The 12,849-nt window shown below is 35.3% G+C and overlaps 1 protein-coding gene across 18 annotated transcripts in view; it reads right to left on the bottom strand.

Annotated features, from left to right (window-relative positions):
- Positions 1-12,849, bottom strand: part of MPDZ (multiple PDZ domain crumbs cell polarity complex component) — a 175,141-nt gene that overhangs the window by 32,145 nt on the left and 130,147 nt on the right. For 7 of the 18 annotated variants that reach the window (XM_015117698.3, XM_077966643.1, XM_077966645.1 and 4 more), the window contains 2 exons: positions 3,396-3,558; positions 1,095-1,291 (listed from right to left, as the gene is read on the bottom strand). In XM_015117698.3, coding sequence (XP_014973184.3) covers positions 1,095-1,291; positions 3,396-3,558 — 360 coding nt within the window. Of the gene's footprint in view, positions 1-1,094; positions 1,292-3,395; positions 3,559-6,855; positions 6,955-10,946; positions 11,058-12,849 lie in introns of all 18 variants that reach the window. The other 11 variants (XM_015117692.3, XM_015117694.3, XM_077966636.1 and 8 more) reach the window with 2 other exon arrangements.

Below are 12,849 nucleotides of genomic sequence, written 5' to 3'. Positions count from 1 at the left end.
TCCTTCCTCATTAATGAAAAGCACATTTTTTCTTCCTTTCAAATATATTTTATATTAAATGTTATATATTTTCCTCCCCAGAACATGAACCTGACTTTTCATGGTGAATAAAAGAATAGCTCATGTTTAAAGCCAGCATTAAAATAATGCACATGAAGTCTGACATCCATGGACTGCTGATAAAGAGGCACCACTTGGACCAACTGCAGGAGAGTAGACAGCAAATTTCCTGGCAGGCACTGGGCTCCCAGGATGCTCTGCACAAAATGAGGGCTCTGTGGAAAAACTTGTCACCTGCAAGACCATCCTGGGAAGTTCCTTACTGTCGTATTTCCCACTTAGTCTCAAAACTCAAGCCCTGGAAATAGGTCACTGGGAGAAGGAATGCTGGGTAGATTCAGGATTTAGGCAGCAAACTGTGCCTAAACAGTATAGTGCCTAATGCAAATGACTGGCTCAGTCATTCGGTCGTTTAGTCCCTGCCAACTGAACCTTCCATGTCTATAGGGAAACATACTCAGCATGGGAAGAACATAAAGGCAGTATAAAATCATGTGGATCCCAGCCCGGGAGGGGCAAGGACAAACAACAGAAGCAAATAAAATTCTAAACCCTATAAAGTATGGTCCACAAATTTATTTTGTTTGGCAGGCTGAGTTACTGCTTGTTATTTAGCCTTAACCTTGACCCCACCCCACCTCACCCTCATCACTTCTCCCATTAGTGATTCAAGTTCCAGAATGTCCAGTGGGTCAGCCTCTGGGGAATTACTGGTCACTTGGCTTTTCAAAAACTCCTAATAAAAATGCAGCACACAAAACAAATGCTTTTGAAGTGTGAGCTTTATTACTATCTTGGGGCAAAAATTGTTTCTGGTGCTACACAGTCATGACCTTTTAATGGATGTTAATGGGAACATGGACTCTACTTAGTAGAAATTTGGTTTAGAGCCAGATTTGCTGCAATGCATCTATTTTATTAAGCAAGCAATGGCTTTCTCAGTCGCTATAAGGTATAGGTGATTTTCTGGAAACTGACGGTTCCATTACACTTATAAAACAAGAATAAATCCAAAGTTTTCCACAAAAACTTACCTCTAGAAGCTCATCTGCAATTTGTAATCGACCATCTTTTCCTGCAGCTCCATTTGGATCAATCCCCACTATGAAGACACTCATCCTGGATCGGTCTTTGTTCCCAGCAAGACTTAGGCCCAAACCACTATGACCTTTCTCCAGTTCAATCATATGCAGCTCACCTGTTAGGGTTCCATAACGCTCTCTGATATTTTCTACATACAACAACAACAACAAATACATATTTAAAGTTAATTTACAGTCAAATGCTTTACTGTGGAAAGCTATTTAGTTTTATCTCAAAAGGGCAGTATTTAGTACCAAAATGTAATCTTTGTCAGTTAAAAGCTAAATAGACTAGTCACTTGGGCATCAGAACTGGCTTCCTGGAGGACCCAAACTTTGAGGAATTTCTTTGCATCTAGGGTGCAGAGAGCACAATGTCTGATTAATCAGTTCACCTTGGGGTGGTTATGCCAAAGAGAAGTAATTCATATTTACAAACTCTCTTTTTTTTCTTTTTTTTTGAGACGGAGTCTCGCTCTGTCACCCAGGCTGGAGTGCAGTGGCCAGATCTCAGCTCACTGCAAGCTCCGCCTCCTGGGTTTATGCCATTCTCCTGCCTCAGCCTCCCGAGTAGCCGGGACTACAGACGTCCGCCACCACGCCCGGCTAATTTTTTGTATTTTTTTAGTAGAGACGGGGTTTCACCATGTTAGCCAGGATGGTCTCGATCTCCTGACCTCGTGATCCGCCCGTCTTGGCCTCCCAAAGTGCATATTTACAAACTCTCAAAAGACTATGATTAAACCAGAAACTTGATCACTTGCAGAGGAGAACAGAACTGAGGCATCCAGAATATCTGTGTTCACTGAACAGTGGGAGCTTTTCTCCCATTGGAATATCAACATTGTATATCACATCATGTTGGGCAGTTTCTGGGTAGATATATGCAAAATGAAGGGAATGAGCTTCCTTTTTGCACAGAGCTATCACGCCAGGACAACTTGATATATGTATCCCAGCTTTGGGACACATTTCCTAATTAGATGACACCATTTACATCTCCTACCCCACATCTTCAAGAGGTGATGGTTATTGTGCACCCTATTTAATCTATGAGGGCTAAGGCCTCACGTAGGTGCTCCAGTGCACAGCCACAGATGAGCAACCAGCCAACAGCCAGCATTACTTGCCAACCATGTGAATGAGCTGTCTTGGAAGTCCAGCCCAGCTGGGCCCAGTCACCCACTGCCCTTTGATAGATTAATAATAAATTGTTGTTTTATGCCATTACATTTTGGGGTGGCTTCATAATAGAAAACCGAAACATTCCAGTTCACATTTTCCTCAAGAGTACATTCTGACCACACTGATTGTTAGCAATACGCTCTAGCGTCACTGACAACAGACTGAGAAACCTACAAACTTTACCAGTCATCTTAGAAAGTGTTACTGTATGGCTAATGGGCTAATGTCATGCGTTCTACATTGATTCCTAACTGCATCAACCTCATAAACTATTTCCTGATTCCCACAATATAGCAGCACAATTTTTATGTTCTGTACTTCCTAAAAAGATGTACTACAGCTTTCTTAAAGGAAATAATTCGATTTTTAAAATAAAACTTTTTAAAACAATGACATTGATAACTTTGGGCTAAATTTTAAGTATTTTTCCTGTAAAATGGTATTTGCTTAGAAAACAGAGACTCCCTATTGGTCCTAAGAACGGCTGCCTATGAAAGCCTGCTGGGCACCAGGCGCTGTGCTTAGCACTCTTTTGGCACTGTCTAATTGAATGTTAGCAACCTGAGGGAAGAACTCCATTTTAAAAAGAGAGATAATAACTAGGCTAAAGCTTACAGACAGTTAAACAGTTTAGTCAATACCTAAAGTTTTTGTCTCCACAATTATACTACATCACCATTCTGGTATAGAAAATGCACCAGAAGTTCAAGGTGTGATATCAACAACAGCCACATTTTACATGAGGAATCTGAGGCCCAGAAAGGGGTGGTGACTTGTTCAAGACACAGAGTGGCATAGCTTCTGAGAGAGTGCCCTGTCCTTATTAATTCTCATACAAAAGGCAGAGTGAGCTTTAATAGCACTTTTAAAGGAAAGGAAGAGTATGATTTCATGCTTCAGGAATGTATGCTGTATTCAAGCAAAACAAACACCATTTTTTTCCACACAGAACTGCAGTATATATCACAAAGCTGCAACATACTTATTTATCCAGGGCACAATCCTTGAGAAACTCAGAGCTATTTTAATACCTCTTATAATTAAATGCATCACAAAAAGACAACTTACTCCAGCTGTAACCAAACTCATCCTCTTTGTCCACATCTTGTGAGGTTTTGCTTGCAGATGACTGTGTGTGATCACTACCCATTTCTGCAAAGGCTGAAGGAGGGGGTGGGGGCACACTGCACAATGGAGCCTTCTCTGGCTCTGACTCTGACTGACTGGGTGCCTGCGGGAACAAAAAGAATGCAGTGGGTTTGTGCAGTCTAAGGAAGAAAACTTCAAGAAGAAGAAATAAGATTATAATGTCAAAAACAAAGACTGGCTTTAAAATAACTAACAAATAATGGAAAGCTCATATATGTATATAATATATATATAAAATAACAAGTAATGGAAAGCTCATATATATATATATCTCTAACAAATAATGGAAGGCTCAGATTGTTAAATATTTTATATAATACATATATGATATATATATATAAAAACATATATATATGAGCTTTCCATTATTTGATATTTTAAAGCCAGACTTTGTTTTTGACATATTCTTATTTCCATATATATCTATTTATACATATAGATAGATAAGAAATATTAGATGGGATTCAGGCAAAGTTTAAATATATTAAACTAAGTAGTATCAAAGAATAATTCACTAAGCTTTTATTTGCTATTTTAAGCCAATGAATTAATGAATTTGAAGGCTTAAATGACTTGGTAGAAAACTGAACTTATCCTTTTAGAAAAAAATGTCATTCAAAAGTTATAACGTTTGGGTCTGGGTAAGATTTGAGGCATGTAGAAAAATCTGCCAAGAAACTGCAGAAAAAAAAAATTAACAAAGAAGTTGCCCTTCAAAGCTTATTAGTGAAACTAAACATAAATAATTATTTATTGCTACCTGAATCCTCTCTCCACATGATTCTCTTAACAAATCCAGGACAGCAAGTATCACACATGCAGGCTTGTCTACCAGGGAGCCAGTTTGTTAGCACAGAGCACACACTCGGATCTGAGAGGCATGGTTTTAAGAACACCAGCTTTCCCTTGCCAAGGCAGATCACAAGATAAATGAGGAAACACAGAGGCTCCTTAATAGAAAGCCAAAGCGTAGCATACTGGCTGTCACTTAGGGTCATAGGTCCTATTTCAAAAAAAAAAAAAAAAAAAAAAAAAAAAAGGATTTGGCATCATCAAGTTCTTATATTGCAAAAATAATTCCAGTTTTTGCCATTAAAACTCCAATTAATTTTGCACCAACCTAATATTATAGATGATCAAACAGAATGCTAAGAGTTTGAAAGGTCTTTAAGTCACTGAGTTCATTTTATTCATTTTGCAGATGAATAAACCTTTTGAACCTGAGGCTATAAGAAGTGAAAGTTTTTGTTTCAAATCAAACAGTGGTACTAGACTTCTTTTTGCTTAACTCTTAATCCAGTACACTTTCCATTATATCATGATGTCTCCTCCAACTTGCATAAGTAAGACAGTACCTAACTCAAAGGTCAGGGACATCCAGCTAAAGTTCTAACCTTGTTACGAAGCTGTCCCTGATGCCTTGAACCTATGGTTTTCCTATATATCTTTATTTTACTTTTTTACTGCATAAGAATTCCTCTGATACAATGTTTTATTATGTATGTTTATATCTAGAAAAACATTTTTTTAAACTGACTTCTTATAAGGATACATTAAGTGATAAACATGCACAAATTACTTAGCAATTATTTATTGGTGCCAAGAATTAGAATACCTAAAAAGATATCTAACACTAGAACTATCTGAGACTGAATGTGACCTTTCTTTGTTGATTCAGAAAGCACTCAATTTCTGGCAAAGCAAAAAGCTGACTGATAGGGATTTAAGGGCCTAAGTGTCAGATTACAGAATCTGCTATATTGAAATGTACAGTCTATACGTCATTGGACAAACAGATGAAAGTTACTAATGTAAATGGAACCCTTGTCATCTTCCCAAATGCTGTGCCATAAATGTCTCAAATAAATAATATACCAATAAAAGCGAACAAACACACACACACACAAAACCCTCATTTGATCCAATCAAGTTTCATTATCATAGTAAAAGGAGCAATATATGCACTTTAGAATTTTTCTGGCTAAAAAAATTTACTTCTCTGTAACAACAGAAAATGTTATCAAGCATTGATTAAGTCCATTCCATTTTTTAAAAGTAGAACAAAATCTAATTTAAACTTCCCATAATTTTAACAAATCTAAAGATGACATTTTATAGATCTTGCTGCATAATTTTTCTGAGCTGTTATTTTAAGAACAAACAAACAAACAAAACCTGCTTATCTGAAAAACTGTCTGGGATCTCAGGCACAACATTTTCATACTGTGAGTAAACCAAAACCTACCTGACTAGTAAAACCAATATAAGCCTCTATTTACTTGAGGGGCAATCAGGTGTTACATTTTCATATCCCTGACACCCTCATTCTCATCAAGATCATGTATCTGCCTTGTTAGTGACACTTTTTAAAAGGTACTCATGAAAATATAGCTCTTTAACAAAGATTGCTTAGCCTTCATTGTCAAAAATGCAATGTATACTTGAAATCACTCCATGCCGTGTATGTACATATCAAGTACAGCACACACATAAAGCACACTGTAACACACCCACATACGAAAATTCCACACTGACACAAACCTTAAAGGGTATGGGAGCAAAAGGGTTAGTTGGGGAACAACAGAAGATAATTCTACTTGAATTCTGTAATTCCTATAGCAATAGAAAACATATTGCTTCAGATATAGCACCTTTGGTTATCCATATCAATAACATGGCATTTATTACAATAACATGGAAATCTGATGAATATTCATAAAGTGTTTCCTGAAAAAAAAATTGTTGACTGCTTTCTTCCTTTTCATGATTAAATTATGGTATATAAATTATTGTAAATTTTTGTTTCAATTTTGGTTTTATAATTTCATCAGAAAATGAGAAGATCCAAGTATAGATTTACGAGCATTGAAACAGTTACGTTTCCTGATTCAGGCAATTACATGGGCATGCTTCATGAATATTCAATAGACTCCTGCATGTACACATACACAATTATTTGTGCAGTGATTAACTCATGGAAGAGCTTTTATGATCACCTTGTAGAAGTCTTTAAAGGATTTAAATCCCAACACATGGTTTTAAAGAAATTATGTGTGAACGTATCACACATTTGGCAACTAACAAAAATTTAAATATCAGAAATTTTAAATCACACCAAAATGAAAGAAAAGCATTGGACTCATGATTCTCCCTTACTCTTCAGAAGGGCCATTTAATTTCAGCAATAAAAATAAATATTCTCTGGCAGGAAAATGTGCTTAAGAAAGGATTTGCATGCCCACTCCAAACAGCTTTGAGGGTTTTTTTTTTTTCCTGCCCAAATGTAGTAAATAGTGAACTGGGACAAAGACACAGCAATAACAAAGAACAAAACATTTGCAAAAGGCAACCAACAGCAAGACAATGGGCATTATCCAACCTTGTCGGCGTTGATTTGTAGAGAGTCAGCAAATGGGTTAGTGCTGCTGAAGTTGTACTTAGGGTAAAGGTTGTGCGGCAAGGAAGGCAAAGGGGATTTCTAAAAGGAAACATAAGAGGCGCTGAACGCAAAGGAAATGTATTGAAAACAACTCAGTTTTAAAAGCAAAGCACATACTGATTTAAAGAACTGCCTGTGTGAAACTAGATCCTATCAGATCCAGTCATTAATAGCAACATCTTAAAACAGTCTGGAACTAAAGATTTGTTTCTGATGACCTAAATCTATACCTGAGTCTAAATCAGGTCACAAACCACACAGGAGACTAGTTGTCAAAGTGATTCCAAATTTCTTTTATTTTTGCTCAGTGACTTCAGTATTACTAACAGAGGCACATATATTTTGCCCATCTTATATATTAATACACGTTTCATGAATATCAGTAAACATGTCCAAAATTAAAACCACACAAGTTTTTAATTTACATCTAAAAGCTAAATGTTTTTTTAAAATAATCTGTCTAGAATGCAAATTATAAATTGGTCTGCTAGTTCATTGGTAACCTTCATTATTCTTTTATTTTGTCTCCCAGTAAGGAAACTTTCATATTTTGACTTGATATTGACAGTGCTTCAGAGCAATTGTATTTTTTAACTTAAAAAATCAATAATTTATTAAAAAATGAACTCCTGTACAGTGGTGTTCTCTATTTCTGCCCAGTTTTTGTGGAGGTAGGAACCTGGAGATTCATGTTTTAAATAAATTTCCTATAAAATTGCCCACATTATTGGAGAATTTATGAGGCTTTAGACAATATTTGAAGTCCTGCCTTACAGTGTTTCTCAGAGGTTTTGTGGCTTGCCAGTAATAAGCCCTGAGCCAGACTGTTAGAGTTGAAAATACATATTAAAGCCAGGATGACTGCCAGATAGAATTTAGCATTTTCATAGTTAAAAAAAAAAAAAGTAATTTCCTTAGCACAATAAATTCTTCTCCTTCTTTTCACACCCGCTATCTTTTTCTTTTATTGACTGTATCTTTCAGGGGAAATTGCAGACATTTAAAATTCATTTTGGCTCCAATTAAATGTTTGTGTTACTTCTCTCTATAAAAAAGCCCCACTGGCAGGCGTCAAGTATAGGGAGAGGTTGTCATGTGACACCACCCTGTATGGGAGAACACTCTGGAAAGACTCTATCCTCAGTATGCCTGCACTAAAGCTTATGCCACATTACCCTTTCAATCTGCTCTTCTTGCAATGTTTTTCCTACAGAGGGAAGACAGGAAAAGAAATGGGCACAATGACATTTCTGCTCATCTCAACTCTCTCTCTGCTTTTCAGTTTAAAATGTCAACTCCTGCTTTACAAAAGAGAAGATCACAAATACCAAGACACATGACCATTTATTAAGGTGGAAGAAATGACTAGGCAGAGGTGACAAATACATCCTAGGCAAAACAATTCAATGCTATGGAAGGTGGAGATTATTTCTAATCTCCCTACATGGGACTTTTAGGTTTCCAGTGTACTGTATAATTCTGTAGAACACTAGAAAACAAAACTAGCAACAAATGGAATATTTAAAGAAAGCTCCAGTTTATAATTTTTTATTACTTTTGTTTTCTTTTCAATTTGCAGATCTTAGAGGATTAGAATTTGGCCCTGATAGCAAAGTGTAAAAGTATAGCATAGGCACAGCAGATACAATGGTAGATTACTCTATTATTAGGAAAAGATTTTTAGAAACAAACTATTTCTTGTTAAAAAATCAATGATGATACTTCTGTTTATAGTCTCAAGGGCTGAGAAAAGCGGAAATATTAACAATGAAGCAGCACAGGGAAGACAGAAACATTCTCTGGTCTATATTAAATAAGGCCCACCTTTCAGTGAGAAAATGCGGTCAGACTGAATTCTGTGAAGGGTCATACAGGTGAAATTATCAGGGCTACTTCTGGAAGTTTCTGATTCGTGAAGAGCCTAAGGGCCAACGCAACTGACTGTCTTTTCACCTTACGTTTAAGATTTCCTAGGAGCTTTATCCTACAACTACAGATAAAACAATTATCAGTAAGAGACTTTTAAGTATGTGCATTTGTGAGTGTCCCTTTTAGATTACTGGAGACCTAATTATTTCCATAAGGAAATAAATCATTGAAACAAAATATATCTCGTTTTAAATGCAAAATTAATTTTAATTTTCTAAAGCAAAATAAGTATGACTTGACTAAATATGTCATTTATAACAAGATTTACCCTGGAACAACTGCTATAAAATCAGGTATCATTATACCTCAGAGAGTAAAATAAGAGTATTTTCCAGGTATATGAGACAAGATCTTCCCAGCTCATTGGAAAATGTGCCTGACACTGAAAGGAATACTTGTAATTTTAAGTTTTTAAAGCAACATTGAGAATCACTATTCAGCAATTTATAGTATTGTCCCAAATGATGTAAAAGTTGTAAATTATAAATAAAACAAAAAAAAGCACTAAAACCCACCCACAAAAAATAGCTTTAACTTAAACACCCATTTAACATTATTATGTTGTGTCTATGTTTAACACACAAATGGAAACAAATGTAAAAGGATTTAGAGTTATTTAAACAAATAGAATAGTTCTGTAAAGAATGCAGCATGATGCAGCCCTACCATTTGGCAAATTTTCTTTCTGAATGGATAATTATTACCTAACAATAAACAACTGAATGATTAAAAATTGTAGATGTTGAAGTGCTTACATTAAAAACTACTAGATTCACTCTTACAGTAAACCCGGAACAGAGTTACACCTGTCTTCACAACAGAAGGGCCAGTAAAATAAATCTGGTCACTTTACAGTCCATGCATAGAATATTGATAAGTTACTTTGACAGAGTTCATCTAAAGAGCTGTTGGTTATTTTCATATTTGAACCTTAATATCTTAAATTCTTAATTTCAGAAGTTAAACTGAGCCCTAGTATCTTAAATTCTTAACTTTACAAGTTAAATTAAATGTATTTTGCAGGTAAAATTACATATTTTAAGTTTTAGATGATACCTTCAACTTCCCTCACATATGTTGATATTTTTGTTTTAAAGACAACCAACCCTAAAAACTAGTAAGCAGGTAATTCAAAGAGAATCACTATGATGGAGGTTGTTAACTTAAACCCAAAAAAGGAGCCTGTAAGTGCTTCAGGATATCTAGGAAATGGTATGCAATTTTTGAATGGATGTGTATGTTTCTAAAGAACTTTCAAAGGGGTATGTGAATCCAATATGCTTAATAACTGCTGCATGTGAATTTTTTTTTTTTTCCCATGAGGCACAAAGAAGGAGTAAAAAAAACAGTTTTAAACTCTTGGCATAATTTTCATCTTCAGCATCAAGTCATATCAAATCCAAAGCCTTGCTCTGTATTTTTGTTAACAACAATCATTAAATGTAACTTACATTTTCTAAAATGTTTTTGAAAGCTATTTTACCTGTAGTGACTGATGGCAAAATGGGTTGGCAGGTTTCTGTCCACCAATAGCTACACAGTGATGAAGAGCTACACAGTGATTGTGGCTAGAGTACAGTAATTATGAAATCACTTGTAAACAAATCTACCCTGTGCAAATTTAACGTTCAGTGGGATACACAAATACATGAAAGATCATTCACAGATGATTATGGGATTGCATAAGCAGGAGATTCTGTCTAGAGAATAAATTTCGAGAAAATGTCATTTATTTGGCTTCTAAGGGGCTCCACTAGAGATCACCGATGATTAATCTGAATTATGATGCCACATTCCTTTTAATAATTTGTGTATTTTGTGATTAAAATGAATACTAATAATTAACCATCTAGATACCTAGAGATACTGATAAATCCTACTTCTGTGTATATTCAACAGACCTCAAAAGTCTTTATTAAACATGGTGGAAGGGATTTCCAGGATAACTCAATTTCTGAGAAAGCAAAACAAACTTTTAACAAGTCTTCTGAGATTTGAAAAATCACTGTCTTTGCTCATACAGACAACTTGGCCCTTGATACATTAGATTCCAAGTTGAACACTGTTTGGATATGCCTACCTTGCCCTTTGTGTTCGCTTACCCTTGATCTGTTTATAATGCTCTGTACCATAAAGACTACAGGGTTGCCTGCTTTCCGAATGGCTTCCACAGCTTGTTCATGGCTTGCATCTCTGAGGTCCATTCCATCCACCTGCAATGGAAGGCCTCAGCTTAACATTTCAAGAATCTATAGAACAACAAAAAAATGTGTGGATATGGAGTTTTAGGGGTACTTGGTTAGACTCCTAGAAAATCTGTTTTAATATCAAAAATAATTGAGACTACATGTGAAGCTGCAGAACATTCTGTCTGTCCAGCAGACTTGTGGTCCCTTGCTTTGGACACATATCTCTGTCTCCAATAATTAGTTCAAGTCATAATTAGTTGAAATGAAGGCTCTGCTTCTTCATTCCTTACATTGCTCAGCTGCTCCTTCAAATTAAAAAATCAGTATCATTAACGAAATAATACGAGCGAACTATCTAGCAGCACTGTCTTCATCATGAAAGTCACCGTACTAATTTTCTTCTAATACATTATAGGGTGGTTTGGGAAGTAAGGGGTGATGCCTTGTGTCTGTACAAGGAAACTTGAAGTTCAAAACAAAATTCTGATATCCAGAAAAATCAGATAATGGTAAGGTTAGTTTTGCAAAAGAGTCCTTACAGTAGATATGACAGGAGCTGGAAGCTAAGAAACTGTGTTTATTTGTTAGTAATTCTTACATAGTTTGACAATGAAAGTTATCTTGTAAATTTTGTTGATCATGGCTTGCCTGAGTAATGATCAACTCAGCTTACACACTTTATGAATAAGAAGGAAAATAGTGTAAAAAGCCAAATGCTAATCCTATCAGAAAACTATAGGATGTTAGTGTCATTTTATCATTTCCAATTACCATGTTATGATATATACAACAAAAGAGTAAACCCACAGTGGACACAATTCTAGAAAAGAACATTATTAGATCTTTGCACAGAACATTACCACCTTTAAAAGAATTATATAGATTTAAATAAAAACCTCCCTCAGGTTGATAATTAGATGACAATATTTTTTTCAGTGCATATTAAAATAGCTTCTAACTCTTTTGTAGAACAAAAGTCAGTATTCACGTCTACCATATGTCTACTATATATTCCATTCATGGAAAAATTTAACAGGATGTTAATTATCTTTCCTCAAGTCCAAAGCATTCCATTCTCAGAATGGAATGATTTGCAGATCTGCACTCACCTAGTCTACATACATTCTGAGAAACTCTTAGTAGAGGCACGCTTTAGAATCCTTGGGATTACAGAGGACTGAGGCTTCCTACATACTAGAAAAGCCCTTGCAATATGGCACAAATCATTGCTAAATTGCATACAGTATTTTAAAATGCATAAAAAAGTTCTTTCTTTTCCATTTTAAAGGGGAGTTTTAACTTTTTAAATATATTTAAACAACATTTGAGAGCAAATTATGACCTTTCCTGACTATAAAAAAAAAAAATCTCTTCTTCTATTTAGGTCAAAGGTATTTAATAGTGAGGTATGTGTAAAATAAACTTCTTAGTGATAATCCAAAATGTGAAATTTTAGGTAGTGTCCTACATAAAGGAGTTTGTTAAAACGGTTCTAAGATATCATCTAATGAAAGAATGCAGGAGAGAGAAAAAGCCTATCATTCTTCCTTATAAATGGTCATCAAAAAAAGGACTTAGTCCCTGTTTTCTCTCAGGTCCCAATCTTCTTCCATCTAAGGCTCTCAAAGACAGTCAGTCATTGAAGGAATCAATCAATCAATCATCAAAATGTTCATTTTAAAGTCATGGTTGATATGTTATAATCTTCTTCTGAACAATTAAAGTATTCCAATGTGTAAGTTATATGGGTTTAGAAAATGAGAGTCACTTGTATAAAGTAAATATAATGGTCATTACAGTGTTAATAAAATTATCT

This window comes from Macaca mulatta, chromosome 15, assembly GCF_049350105.2.
Source record: "Macaca mulatta isolate MMU2019108-1 chromosome 15, T2T-MMU8v2.0, whole genome shotgun sequence".
In the NCBI taxonomy this organism is placed as follows: domain Eukaryota; kingdom Metazoa; phylum Chordata; class Mammalia; order Primates; family Cercopithecidae; genus Macaca; species Macaca mulatta.
Note: the sequence above shows the minus strand (reverse complement) of the source record. Positions and strands in the feature narration are given on the sequence as shown.